The sequence below is a fragment of the Tachyglossus aculeatus genome, chromosome X4, assembly GCF_015852505.1.
Source record: "Tachyglossus aculeatus isolate mTacAcu1 chromosome X4, mTacAcu1.pri, whole genome shotgun sequence".
NCBI lineage: Eukaryota > Metazoa > Chordata > Mammalia > Monotremata > Tachyglossidae > Tachyglossus > Tachyglossus aculeatus.
In genome coordinates, this window is record NC_052098.1 from 5,527,556 (window position 1) to 5,541,722 (window position 14,167).

At 48.3% G+C, this 14,167-nt stretch overlaps 1 protein-coding gene across 17 annotated transcripts in view; it reads right to left on the reverse strand.

Moving 5' to 3' along the window:
• Positions 1–14,167, reverse strand: part of LOC119947832 (transducin-like enhancer protein 4) — a 137,415-nt gene that overhangs the window by 5,606 nt on the left and 117,642 nt on the right. For 10 of the 17 annotated variants that reach the window (XM_038769462.1, XM_038769473.1, XM_038769472.1 and 7 more), the window contains 9 exons: positions 8,337–8,456; positions 7,746–7,799; positions 7,087–7,239; positions 5,655–5,787; positions 5,212–5,405; positions 4,891–4,967; positions 3,941–4,003; positions 1,638–1,887; positions 236–483 (listed from right to left, as the gene is read on the reverse strand). In XM_038769462.1, the coding sequence (XP_038625390.1) occupies positions 236–483; positions 1,638–1,887; positions 3,941–4,003; positions 4,891–4,967; positions 5,212–5,405; positions 5,655–5,787; positions 7,087–7,239; positions 7,746–7,799; positions 8,337–8,456 (1,292 nt within the window). The remainder of the gene's footprint in view (positions 1–235; positions 484–1,637; positions 1,888–3,940; positions 4,004–4,890; positions 4,968–5,211; positions 5,406–5,654; positions 5,788–7,086; positions 7,240–7,745; positions 7,800–8,336; positions 8,457–14,167) is intronic. The other 7 variants (XM_038769475.1, XM_038769474.1, XM_038769471.1 and 4 more) reach the window with 1 other exon arrangement.

Sequence of the window (14,167 nt, forward strand, 5' to 3'; positions counted from 1 at the left end):
AGGCCCACTCTTGTAAGGCTTAGGACCAAACCAGATGCAACTTTCCCCTTTCGATTCCGACACCCTCGGGAAGACCAAGTTGAAACGGCCTCGTGTGAATTCAGCCGTTTCCCCAAACCAGATATAAGAAGGGCAGTGGGGACAGTCCGGCTGTTTGACTGGGGGTGAGCGAGTCCTTTCCAACCTGGGGGCCGAGGCCTCCCGCCTTTCCAACGGTGGTGGCGGCAGCCCTTACCTGACCAATGTCTGGTTGTGCAGGTCCCACACGGCAATGTTGCCGTCGCTGCAGCAGGAGAAGCAGACCTTGGAATCGGGGCTGATGGCCAGGGCGTAACAGGCGGGGGCCGAGGACGTCAGCTCCGCTTTGATCCGCGGAGTGGGAGCCGCCAGGTCCCAAATGGATAGCGTGCTGGCTTCCCCTCCGACTATGAGGGTGCGGCCGTCGGGGAGCAATTTACAGGAACGGATGTAGTTATCTCTGTTCTGTGGAGACAGAAGCCATCAGGAGATTACTCAGGAGGAAAGGAAAACAGCATTAACATGAGAGCAGAAATCCATAAAAGTATTGTATTCCCTCCTGGTTTTAATGAGCCATTTACACTTACGACAATGATAAAGTGGATTAATGCCAGAAAATTACATGACATTAGGGAAGTACTTAAACCTGAGCTACAAAATTTAGTAGCGTGAGATATTTAATCTTAATTAGCATCAAACTGCAAGGCCAAGCCCCAACCCCAAACAATCCCAGGCTCCGGGAATTCACCGACACGTACGGAAGAAGCCGTGTCTCTCGGGACGACCCGTGGAGACCCTCAGCCAGGAAGAGAGGGGAAGCCCTGCTCCTGGGATGTGGAGATGGAGGGCATCGAGAGGTTAGAGACCTTATGGCCACTGGCTGCCTTTGCACAGAATTGAATTTCCTCCTTCAGGAGGCAAGACCCTATCCCGAATTGACAGTTAAACCAAAAGTTTCTCCCAGTCATTTTGAACAACTGCTGCAAGGACAAACCCAAACAGCTTTTGGGCTGGTGTGAACGACTTCTTATAACGGGTGACGATGAGAACTTGGGGAAAATTCATTTGGGAAATTGGATCAAAAGCTGTTGTTTAAACGGTAAAGTCTGCAGGACAGCATTTGTTAATGCTATCACTGACAGGGACCAGGTTGAAGGCACCACTCCAGAAACCACTTCTGTTTTCGGCCTTTTTTTTTTTTTTTTGAACGTGATAGGATCGGTCCTCACACATGTCAGGTTCTTTGTCCTAGCACAATTTTAAATCCACCCATTCACAGGTAGTATTGAATGAGCGGGACCCACTGACCACTGATCACAGCGGGGAGAATGAGAATTAGATCCGGTCCGCCAAATGTGTGCTGTGTGACCGGGGGCAAGTCGCTTCACTTCTCTGGGCCTCAGGTACCTCATCTGGAAAATGGGGATAAGAGTGCGAGCCCCATGTGGGTGGCCACGGAGACAAACAATGAGAACACAAAAGCAGCATAAAACACAAGGACACCGGGAAGACACCCTACCAACACCTCCAACTGAGCGCCACTGACCGACAGGGAACCAGCCCCTCCCAACCCCGCCCCGCCCCAAACACCTTCCCACATGGAGCCGGCGATCACGTACCAGACAGTCCAGCTGAGAGACGGGGCTCTTATTGCCGGGTTGGCTGATGTCCCAGACTTTGACGCACCCCTTCCCCCCGGTGTACACGTGCCGGGTGGGGTTGCTGATGGTGACTGCACACACCACTTCCCCGTGATTGAGGGTGTTGATCTGACGGGCGTGACGGGGGATCCCGGGGCCGATGAGGGCGTCAGGGGGGAAAGGGACGGGCTGCATCTGACCGTCGGCACTGACGTGGAAGGAATAAGCTCTGAAGAGGAAGGGCAGGGTGGGGTGGGAGAGAAAAGAGAAGACTTAACTCAGTGGCAGCTTGTGTCTACTGAAGACGAGGAAAAATTTTTTTAAAAAAAGGAAACAAAACAAAGAAAACATCCATTCAGAGTGCCCACTCAGATTCCTGGGCTAAGAATTCCAGCTCCACCCTTTCACCCTCATTCCCGGTGCCACCGCCTGGATATTTCCCAGTTCACAACCCACTGGACAGAGCCCGATACATGCCCACCACCAAGGATTCAACAGTTGGACATCTCCAGGTCCAACGTGTTGAAACAGACCAGAGCACACCATACAAGTTGGTTCTGCTGCCATGGAGAACCCCTAGGTTGTGGACTCCCAAATTTGAAATGGCAGAGGGGCACAAGGACCCTTCTCTGACCAGGCAAGTGGTGGCAAAGCCGAAGTGCAGTGGCTTACGTCTATGACTTGTTACACATTCCTGGCCACAAAAACGAGGTGGTCGGGGGTGGAGGGATGGGGAGGAGGGAACTGGACTCGGCCCTTTCTGTTCCAGCCTCTCTCTTGACCACTGGAAAATGAGTTTAGGGGCAACTTTTAGAATGATTTCTGCTCTTCTTTTAGCTGTAGGGGCAACTTCTAAAGTAGAAGAGGAAATCTGGTTGCTTCTTTAGAAATGAGACCCCGATGACATTCGAGAAGCAGCGTGGCCTAGTGGATAGAGCACGGCCTGGAAGCCAGAAGGACCTGAGTTCCAATCCCAGCTCTACCACTTGTCTGCTGTGTGACCTGGGCAAATCAATTCACTTCTCTGTGCCTCAGTTACTTCATCTGTGAAATGGGGATTAAGACTGCAAGCCCTAAGTGTGACAGGGACTGTGTCCAACTCGATTACCTTGTGTGTACCACAGCGCTCAGAACAGCTCCTGGCACATACCAAGTGCTTAACAAAAACCACAATCATTATTCTGATTAGAAAGAATGAACCCTTGCTCATTTTTAAGAAAATGATATTTGTTAAGCACTTATTCTGTGCCAGGCACTATACTAAGTGCTGGGGTAGGCACAAAACAATCAGGTTGGACACAGTCCATTGTCCCATATGGGACTCACAGTCTTAATCTATAAAGTAGCGTGGCTCAGTGGAAAGAGCACGGGCTTGGGAGTCAGAGGTCATGGGTTCTAATCCCAGCTCTGCCGCTTGTCTGCTGTGTGACTTTGGGCAAGTCACTTAACTTCTCTGTGCCTCAGTTACCTCATCTGTAAAAAATGGGGATTAAGACTGTGAGCCCCACGTGGGACAACCTGATCATCTTGTATCCTCCCCAGTGCTTAGAACAGTGCTTCACACATAGTAAGCGCTTAATAAATGCCATCATTATTATTATTAATTAATCCCCATTTCACAGATGAGGTAACTGAGGCACAGAGAACTTAAATGACTTGTCCAATGTCACCCGGCAGACAAGTGGTGAAGCCGAGATTAGAAGCCAGGCCCTCTGTCTTCCAGGCCCCTGCTCTTTCCACTAGGCCATGCTGCTTCTGAAAACCATTCAGCCTAAACAGACAAAGAATCCCCTGGACTGTAAACTCGTTATGGGCAGGGAATGTGTCTGTTTTATTGTTATATTGTACTCTCCCAAGCGCTTAGTACAGTGCTCCGCACATGGAATGCGCTCAATCAATGACGGATTGATTGGGTCGGTTTAGGGTTAGGGAATGAGTATCACTGTGCTTGGAACCGGAGTGAATTTTCATTTCATTTTCAGATGATATGTTGCACAAGTCAGAGGTACAAGGGATTAACACACTACACTGAGAAAGACAGGAGTTTTATTTGAGGGGACGGGAGAGTTTATTGGTTTAGCCCCTACAACAGTGAGATCTAGATTCTCTAGCAAGCTTCAACCCCACCTCCTGAGGGCAGCAAACACAACTCCCCGGGAAAGGGTCATAAATAGGCGCGCAGCATGTACAACCAGAGATCTGACATTTGACCACGTCATACGACTTCATATCTTCCCAGCCTGACATTGAAAAACCCAACTCATTTTCTTGCCCCAAATTACCCATCACCTCCTTTCAGCCAGCGGAGGTTAGCGGGGAAAGAGTGGGATGAAGTCCTGGCAAAGCTAGAGAAGGGAAGTGAAAGGTTTATAGTGTGGACGGTACAAGTGGCACCCCCCTTCCCCGCTACCCCCAACCCCAACCTCCGTGGTCTCTTTGGGGCACTTTGCACCAGCTGAGGGAGGTCGGGGTTCAGTCACCCGGACTCCATGGGATCGTGGCACCAGAATGAATCCATGGAGTCGGGGAGACTCAACCCGCCGCAGAGGAGCCCTACGTTTGCCCACCCCGCTATTCAACTGGGGACAGATTTTTAGAATTTCTCTTTATTGCTCAAGAGGGACCAAAATATTCGCCTGCAAATGGACCGATGCTACTGGCCAATCAGTCGCCTGAGTGGCCACGGGTGTCTGAGACATGGCATGAAAGACCTGACGACGATTGGCGGGGGAGAGTCGAGGGAGACAAAGCCAATCTCCATGGGTGAGAACACCCAAAACCACAAATCCAACGGTGGGAAGACTGGCATCGACAAGGCGATAGGGGGTGGGCTGGGGGGAGAAGATCGAGAATTGTGCTTCAGGACCAAGAGGAGTATTATAGGATGGGGTCGAACCGACAAAAGTCTCCAAGGCAGGGGAGGGAGAACGGGGGTGCCGTGGGGGGTAGACTGGGCCATGGCGCAAAAATAGAGCAGACAAAAAGGGATTTGCTGAGTGGGTCTTCCCCTTCTGAGCTCCAGGGCTGGGAATCAAAAGTCAATCCTTTATACCCGAACTCCTCGCCAGGCTCTCAGTGAGAGAATCTGTTCAGAGTAGGTCACCTTTTGTGAAAAGTTCCTCTGGGAATAGAACTTAGCTACAATTCCATCCCTAGACAGCTGGGCTGTTGGGCTCCACGGCTAGTCCAGAATCGATGGGCTCAAAGCAGAAGCAGGGGAGGGGCTACTCACGGTTTTCCTCCGGGAATGCCCGTCAGGTTAGGAGGGATTGCTGGCACGCGCATGTGATGGTGTGGATCAAAACCAACCTGCAATTTCCCCGCAAAGCAGAGCAACAAAAAGAAACACAAACCACGTGAACCTTTTTTCTCGTTTTTCTCCATCTGCCCAGCCAGGTTATCCTGAGACTGACGGACACGGCTTTGGTGGCACCCTCCGCTCACATCCTCCCCGCTCCACCCCGTCTCCCCGCACGCCCACCCACTGAGCCTCCAGCCAGTCCCAGAAGTCGCCGCAAGTTGGTCAAGAGGTATGACGACAAAGCAAACCTACCACTGGAGATCGTCCGTATGCGGCGGCTGCGGCAGCCGCGGCGGCCGCCGCACTCATCTGAGGAGAGATGTTATGCAGGCCGGCATATGCAGCTCCCGGACTAGTCAGCTCTCCGTTCATTCCAGCGTGCGGCACGATCCCAAACGGGGCGGGGTAAGGGCATGGAACTGCCATGGGGGTCCTCAGGCCTGAAGCTTAGACAAACATAAAAGAGGGTGAAATGCAACCCCCCCACCCACACCCAACATCCCAAAGAGCCAGGAATCAGGCCCGAGACTTATCCGTGGGCTAAAAACAAATACGGTTCGTGACGGAAATCAGATGTCACCCGACGGTTCGACAGTTCTCAAGTCCCCAGGGTCTGGCGGTGAGATCATCCGGAGCTTACCTGGCCTGCTAGGGACCTGGGGACATTGGGATACTTTCCTTTTCCTCTTACTGACCTAAAGGGTCCACTCCCGGCGGTTTCCCAGGCACAGGTCGCAACCCTGGAGTGGAGTTACTTCCTGGGGTTGGAGCATCGGTCCGTGGAGTGGGGGTATTCGACTTTGACACGGGAGTGGTAGATTTTTCATTCTGACAGAGAGGAGGGAGGGAGGGAGGGAGAGAGAGAAAAGGAACATTGTTTTTTTCTTTCTTCCCTTTGAAAACTTAGGCTGGAAACCAAAGCCTACTTCAAAATATTGTTTGAACTAACAGCAGCAATAAAAGTAAGGTTAGTGGAGTGGGGAAGGGGAAACTGAGGCTTTTTTTTCTTCTCAGCCTTTTATTATTATTATTATTATTATTAAGCAGGGTTCCCGCAGGCAATGGAATCAGTGTGCAAAGGAGGACCTAAGGGGGTAATGGAACAGCTAGAAGAATTAGTAGTAGGGTAGCATGACATTCATTTCTGGGTAACTGGTCCGTATCAGGCAGAGGATGAGTGTGACTGAAACTTTATGCTGGTGGCTGATGTCTAATGTGCCAAGGAATGGGCTTTATTTTTGGCCCTCAGCCTCGCTCTGCCAAGGTTCAAACACTCTGTCAGACTTCATGCCAACGTGAAGGCATCATGCCGGGGGGCAGTGGGTATCAGGAGTTGCCTACGGCTCCTCTTCCTTCCATCCAGAGTAGCTGCTGAGGTTTTTGCCAAATCAGCAGAGTTCCACAAAATGGCCGCTGGGGCATCATGGGATATCAGGGAGTGGGGGGGGGGGTCTCCTGGCTTTGTGTCCAGGAGAGCCAATAATGGCCATCCTACTGCCTCAGTCCCTGTTTGCTAGAGGAGGACTCTGCTTTCCCCTCATTTGGCCATCTTGAACATCTCCATGACCACCAAACACTGCTTGTATTTAAAAAAAACATTACCAGAGGTTTAATTGGTTGTGGGAGGAGACAGTAGTATACAGGAGACTGAGCAGAAGTGTGATGAAATGCAGCCACAAAAAGGGACAGAAAGGGGAGGTGGGGGCTGACGGAGAAAGCGCTTTCTTTTTTTGCACTAGGACTTCTGGGGTGAGGCCAGGTAGGAGCTTGTAAATGACGGATGGCTTTTTAGATAGGAAGTGAAAATCATGGCTGGTGAATCCACCCTGGCCACAAAAATCGCATCCCAGCTGCAAACGGAATTTCCCATCAACTCCAAGTGCAATGCCCTACCTAGGCACCTCATTCATGTTCCATTCCATTTTCCCTCCCAGCTGTGCACAAGGTTCCTGACACACACATCCGTCATCCACAGTTTGCCGCCCGCTCAAGGCCCTGATCTTTTCAACCACCTTTAGGTTGCCCCGGCTTCTTTACGGAAACCCCCGAGAGGACAGCGGTCCTGTTTCTCTGGATGACTCAGGAAACCAAAAGGCCCGTCCGTCTCGATGGCCCCAGCCCACTTACAAGGCTCAGTTCTTTGGATTTGGAGGAAGGAGTGCTGCTGGAAGATGCAATGGAGGCTGGGCTCATTGGGGCATCTTTCTTGAGTAGGCGGGTCTTGTCCAAGCCATTCTCCCTCGGAGAAGGTGCTGGGCTCCCTCGAGGGGAGGAAGGGTCCTATAAATGAACGATACGGATTACAGCAGCTTGCGGCATCTGTCTGAGCATCACTCACAGGTTACAGACTGCTGCCCAACCGGCACCTGTTGGGTCTACGGTCAGGTGAGAGGTTCAACATCTAGGACCACCGCCACCACCACTACCACCATTATCCCGTGATCCTCCTGGGTGGCTGCAGGACATTCCTATTAGTTTGGGGGAGGGTGACACGACATGGCAAACTGTACGCTGTAAACTTCCTGTGGGCAGGATCATGTCTACTAACTCTGTTCTGCTGCGCTTTCCCAAGCGCTTAGTACAATGCTCCGCAAACAGTAAGTGCTCAATAAATACCACTGATTGCAAACTGAAGGAAGAAGAAATCACAAGGACTGAATCTCTCCCTCGATTTGGTGACTCCTATGTATATGTATACCCCAAACTTGGATGCATTAGAAATTACCCCAACAGGAATAAGGCCGGAGCCCTGATTAACACATCAATTCAGCATCGAGTCCCCTCACCTCATTGGAAACATCCACTACGAGGTTGTCATCGCTCTTCTCACCGTCGCTGTCCTGCATTGACAATTAGGAACACTTTTTGTTTTCCAATTCAAGTCAGCCCTGTTCCACCCATCCCAATCAGACAGCATAACCGTGACGTTCCTCCAGACTACCATTTGGACCAGTCCCCGCAGCTGTGCTCAGTCACATCCCCGGCCTTCCGCTTCCCTCCCTCCCTTACAAGGGCCTGAGTGCCTCTGGTTGCTGATGGGAAAATTGAGACTCCCGAACACGCCGATCTATGCTTTTGGCCTGAAGTCAAAAATGCTGCATTTCTTTCCAGACAGAGTGAGGCCAGGCAAAAACAAAACTTCTGCCATGGAGCAAAACACACCCACATCTTTAAAAGAGAGTCCCAGGACACCTGGCATTCCAGTTCCATGTTTTCAATGGAGACATGGCCATGAGTTTTAATGAACACTAAGTGTCTTCCCAGCCCTACCCCTACAGTCTAGCTTTAGCTGAAAAAATTTAAAGGGAAAAAGAACAGTTCTGAAACCACCAAAAGGCATGTTGGCACTACCCCAAAAGAGGATGTGAATGACTTACATAGCGAGTTGCTATCTCCTTCTCTTCAGTTTTCTGCTTTTTGCTGTCTGACGAGTAATCTGTTGAGTTTCTATGCTTCTCGGCAGTTCTGAAACTTGCTGATGGAGACACGGAAGAGCTCTGAAATGAAAGGGCGTGGGGGTAGAAAGTGGGAGGGAGACGTCGCGGATTTTCTTGTTAGAATTTCTGGAAGTGTCCACCACTACTCCCAAGTTAGTGCTGTGTGAGCTTCCCCACTCCCCCGCTCCAAGCTCTCTCTCTCGAGACATATTGTGGAACAATGTGTGGACTGAGGTGGGCAGCCCTCCACTGCCCTGATAGACCCACTTCACTCTTTCTTGGTGTTAGAATCAGGCTCATTATCCACTGTTCTAGCACCTTTTCTACCACAGCGCCTTCACAGCTAAACTTCTCCAAGATGGCAAACTAATGGAAAACCAAATGTTTCCCAGATGAAACTGGACAATCAACAGTTTAGTTTGATGATGAAGTCTCCCATCAAGAACGATGGAGGGACCAAGGTCCTTTTTAAAGAAGATGAAGGAAGGGGAGAAAACACAAGCCATCGTACCATGTACGAGAACGTACTGGTCTCCAAACTGAGTGAAATTGTAATTGTGGCACACAAAAGTGGAAATAAATAAAACAAGACTAATGCAGGCTCATGAGTTTCTTATGAAAAATAGATACCGTATTTGCCCAATGGAAAAGAGGTATTTTTTATGTATGTATATTTTATGGAGCTGACTGTTTCTCGTGCATTTTTGTAGGTTAATATGTTAGAGGGCTCACTTAGTTGAGAGCAATTATTATTTCCTAATGAAAAGAAGGGAGTGTTTCTCTACAGTTAATTTCCCAAATCTTCTGAATACTGAAATATGTCCAGTCTGGGTGCAGAGGGGGTGAGGGCAGTGGATAGTGCAGTTCACTGTGGCTAAGCTTGATTTCTGTATTTCACTAAACTCAGTGAAAAACAATCCGATGTTAACTGTTTACATACTTCGACCTGACTAAAAATGGAAATGGGCACACTTAATTCTAGTAGCACTGGGGGAAATGAGCATAGAACTATTTCCTTTCTAGGGTTCTCACACCACCCAAACGTGAGCCCAATTTCCACTCCTTGGAATGGAACTGAGAGGACACAATACAACTACAAAAGACAAAGAAGTGCTGCCAGGGAGGGAATCAATCAATCAATGGTTATTTACTGAGCCCCTACTGGTGTGCTCTCTCCACCTCCTCTCTCCATTTCACTCCTTGATCCCCTCCGATCTGGTTTCTGCCCCCCACACTCCATGGAAATGACCTTCTCTAAGGTCACCAATAACCCTCTACTTGCCAAATCTGATGGCCTCTAACCTAATCCTCCTACGCCTCTCAGCTGCCTTTAGCAATAATAATAATAATAATAGTAATAATAATAATAATAATGATGATGATGGCATTTGTGAAGTGCTTACTATGTGCCAAGCACTGCTCTAAGCGCTGGGTTAGATATAAGGTAATCAGGTTGTCCCATGTGGGGCTCATAGCCTTAATCACCATATTACAGATGAGGTAACTGAGGCACAGAGAAGTTAAGTGACTTGCCCAAAGTCACACGGATGACAAGTGGCAGAGCCAGAATTAGAACCCACAACCTCTGACTCCCAAGTTGTGCTCTTTCCACTAAGTCATCCTGCTTCTCTTGACACTGTGGACCATACCCTTCTCCTTGAAACTTTATCCAACCTCGACTTCACTGACACTGTCCCGTCTTGGTTTTTCCTCCCATCTCTCGGACCTCTCCTTTTCAATTCTTTGGCGGGGTCCTCTGCCTCCTGCCCTCTGACAGTTGGGAGTCCCTCAAGGCTCAGTTCTGGGTCCCTTCTATTCTCCATCTCCACTCACTCCCTTGGAGAACTCGTTTGCTTCCATGGCTTCAACTACATTATGTGAATGATTCCCAAATCTCCATCTCCACAACCCTGATCTCTCTCCTTCTCTGCAGTCTCATATTTCCTCCTGCCTTCAGGACATCTCTACCTGGATGCTCTACCAACCCCTCAGTCAGAACTGTCCTAAACAGAACTCCTTATCTTCCCCCCCATTACTCTGTCCTCCCCACATCTTTCTCATTACTGAAGACAATACCACTATCCGCCCTATCTCACAAGCCCACTACATTGGCATTGTCCTCAAGTTAGAGAAGCAGCATGGCTCAGTGGAAAGAGCCCGGGCTTGGGAGTCAGAGGTCATGGGTTCCAATCCTGGCTCCACCACTTGTCAGCTGTGTGACTTTGGGCAAGTCACTTCACTTCTCCGGGCCTCAGTTACCTAATCTGTAAAATGGGTATTAAGACTGTGAGCCCCACGTGGGACAAACTGATCACCTTGTACCCCCCCAGCGCTTAGAACAGTGCTTTGCACATAGTAAGCGCTTAACAGGTACCATTATTATTATTATTATTATTATCTCTCATTCAACCTACATATTCAATCTGTCACCGAACCCTATCAGTTCTACCTTCATGACATTGCTAAAATCTGCGCTTTCCTCTTCATCCAAATTGTTACTATACTGATCTAAGCACTTATTCTATAGTTGGCCTCCCTGCCCATATCTTTCCCCTCTCCAGTCAATACTTCATTCTATTACCTGGAACATTTTTCTACAAAATATTCAGTAAATGTCTCTCTCATCCTCGAGAACCTCCAATGGTAGCCTCTACATCCAACAGAAACTCCTTACCATCAGCTTTAAAGCATTCAGTCTGCTTGTCCCCTCCTACTTTACTTCACTGATCTACTGCAGCCTAGCCCGCACACTTTGCTCCTCTAGAACTAGCTTGCTCATTGTGCCCTGCGCTAGTCTATCTTGCCACTAACTCCTTTCCCACATCCTTCCTCCTGCCGAGAATTCCCTCCCCCTTCATATCTGACAGACCACAACTCTCCCCACCTTCAAAGTCCTCCTAAAATCACCTCTCCTCCAAGGAGCCTTCCCTAAGTCCTCACTTCTCCTATCCTTCTTTCCGTCTACAGTGATACACACCCCAGCACCACAGGACTTATGTCCATTCCGTTATGCTCTACTATTTCCCCTATCTGTAATTTATTTTAATGGCGGTCTCCCCCTATAGCCCGTAAGCTCCTTGTGGGAAGGGATCATGTCTTTATTGTTATTATTTTATTATTCTATTCTTATGTACCTCGTTCTCGCCTGTCCCGCCGTCGACCCCCAGCCCACGTCCTTCCCCTGACCTGGAACACCCTCCCTCCACACATCCGCCAAGCTAGCTCTCATCCTCCCTTCAAAGCCCTACTGAGAGTTCACCTCCTCCAGGAGGCCTTCCCAGACTGAGCCCCCTTTTTCCTCTCCTCCTCCCCATCCTCCCCACCCTACCTCCTTCCCCTCCCCACACCACCTGTATATATATTTGTATAGATTTATTACTCTATTTATTTTACTTGCACATATTTACTATTCTATTTATTTTGCTAATGATGTGTATATAGCTTTAATTCTATTTGTTCTGACGATTTTGACACCTGTCTACATGTTTTGTTTCGTTGTCTGTCTCCCCCTTCTAGACTGTGAGCCTGTTGTTGGGTAGGGACCGTCTCTATATGTTGCTGACTTGTACTTCCCAAGCACTTAGTACAGGGCTCTGCACACAGTAAGTGCTCAATCAATACGATTGAATGAATGAATGAAATGAATATTTAAGTGCTTACTCTGTGTAGGTATGAGTTAATCACGTTGGGCACTGGGGCTCCCAGTCCAAGTAGGACGGAGAACAGGTATTGAATGACCATTTTACAGTTGAGGATACTGAGTCACAGAGAAGTGAAGTGGTTTGCCCAAGGTCACACAGCAGGCGATTGGCAGAGCCGGGATTAGAACCCAAGTCCTCTGACTCCCAGGCCTGTGCTCTTTCCACTAGGCCATGCTGCTTCATGCTCCATCTAATCACTCTAGTGTATTGTAGTTTGCCGAGCACTGGCTATAATGCTCTGAGCACAGAGCGAGCACTCAATAAATACCATTGATTGTTTGGCTGACAGAGGGGGAAGAGAGAGCAAGACACTGAGTGAGCATTTTGGTGGCCTTGGGTGAACAGGAACTTTACAGTCCTGGAAGGAATTTGGAGATATATAAGATAAGCAGAACTATGAGCACTTAGTGTGTGCACAGCACCGGACTAATCATTTGGGTGAGAAAAAATAGAGTTAGTGGACACAACCTCTGCCCTCAGCATACAGTCTACTGTGTGCAGAGCACTGTACTAAGCGCTTGGGAGAGTACAACAGAATTGGTAGTCACGACCCCTACCGTCAAAGTGCTTACAATATAGTGGGGAAACTTAAGTTCTCTTTATATTAACTGCTGTCCAAAAACTGCAGAAGCAATATGCAACATCACATCTAGTGGGAGAAGATGGACTCCCTAAATAATCCTTCAAATAAGACTGTCAGAGTGAATTCATTCCCTCTAGACTGTAAGCTTGTTGTGGGGGCAGGGAATGTCGCTGTTTATTGTTGTATTCTAATAATAATGGTGGTATTTGTTAAGCGCTTACTATGTGCCAAGCACTATTCTAAGCACTGGGGGGGAAACAAGGTTATCTGGTTGTCCCACATGGGGTTCACAGTCTTAATTCCCATTTTACAGATGAGGTAACTGAGGCCCAGAGAAGTCAAGTGACTTGCCCAAAGTCACACAGCTGCCAAGTGGCGGAGCCGGGATTAGAACCCACGACCTCTGACTCTCAAGCCCGGGCTCTTTCCACTGAGCCATGCTGCTTCTCCATCCCAAGTGCTTAGTACAGTGCTCTGCACACAGTAAGTGCTCAATAAATACGATTTTATGCCATACTTATATGCAGTCTTCATATTTGGCTCTTTAAACACTACTCCCCTCTCTCCCTGAAAATTGGCAACCACACCAGAAAAACTGGGTGGGGGGGTGGGTGTGTGTGGGGGGGGGGTGGGGTGGGGTGTGTGTGTGTGTGTGTGTGTGTGTGTGTGTGTGTGTGTGTGTGTGTGTGTGTGTGTGTGTGTGTTTTGCTTGAATCCCTCTCTGGAATAGAAACGTAATTCAGGAAGGAGAAACACAGTCATTTCTCAACTACGATTTTACATTTGCTTAACAAAAAACCTCCAAGCTTACGTAAAGCATTTATTTTTATCCGAGTGGAATCACATAGTTTCATTTCCCTAAATCTACCTTGATTTTTATAGTTTAATAAAGTTAAATGGTAGAATGATCAAGCAGTTAACTATCACCAGCATTTAATGCATGATGATCTCAACAATGAGTACTGGAGCAACATGCACTGCTTAATGACTTAAGTACTTGGAGTCAAATCAGACTTAGCCTGGACTCACTTCACAAATCTTACAAATACTCCATTCTGCTACTAGATTCACCACTCATAGAAAGCAAGGAGCTCATTTGCCTGGAATAATTCCTCAGCCCATATCTACAAGTTTGAAAATATTAAAAACATGTTTTCCCACATTAGGATATTGCCACTTTGATATAGCAGTAAATTTGGGAAGAGTTTAGTATTTTGCTAGAGAATCCATTATTGTTATTATATTTGTCAAGCACTTACTATGTGTCAAGCACTGTTCTAAGTGCTCAGGTAGAAACATGTTCTTCATGTCGGACAGAGTCCCCATCCTACATGGGGCTCAGGGTCTAAGCAGGAGGGAATAGGATTGAATCCCCATTTTACAGTTAAGGAAACTGCAGCACAGTGAAGTTAGGTGATTTATCCAAGGTCAATCAATCAATCAATCAATCAATCATATTTATTGAGTGCTTACTGTGTGCAGAGCAC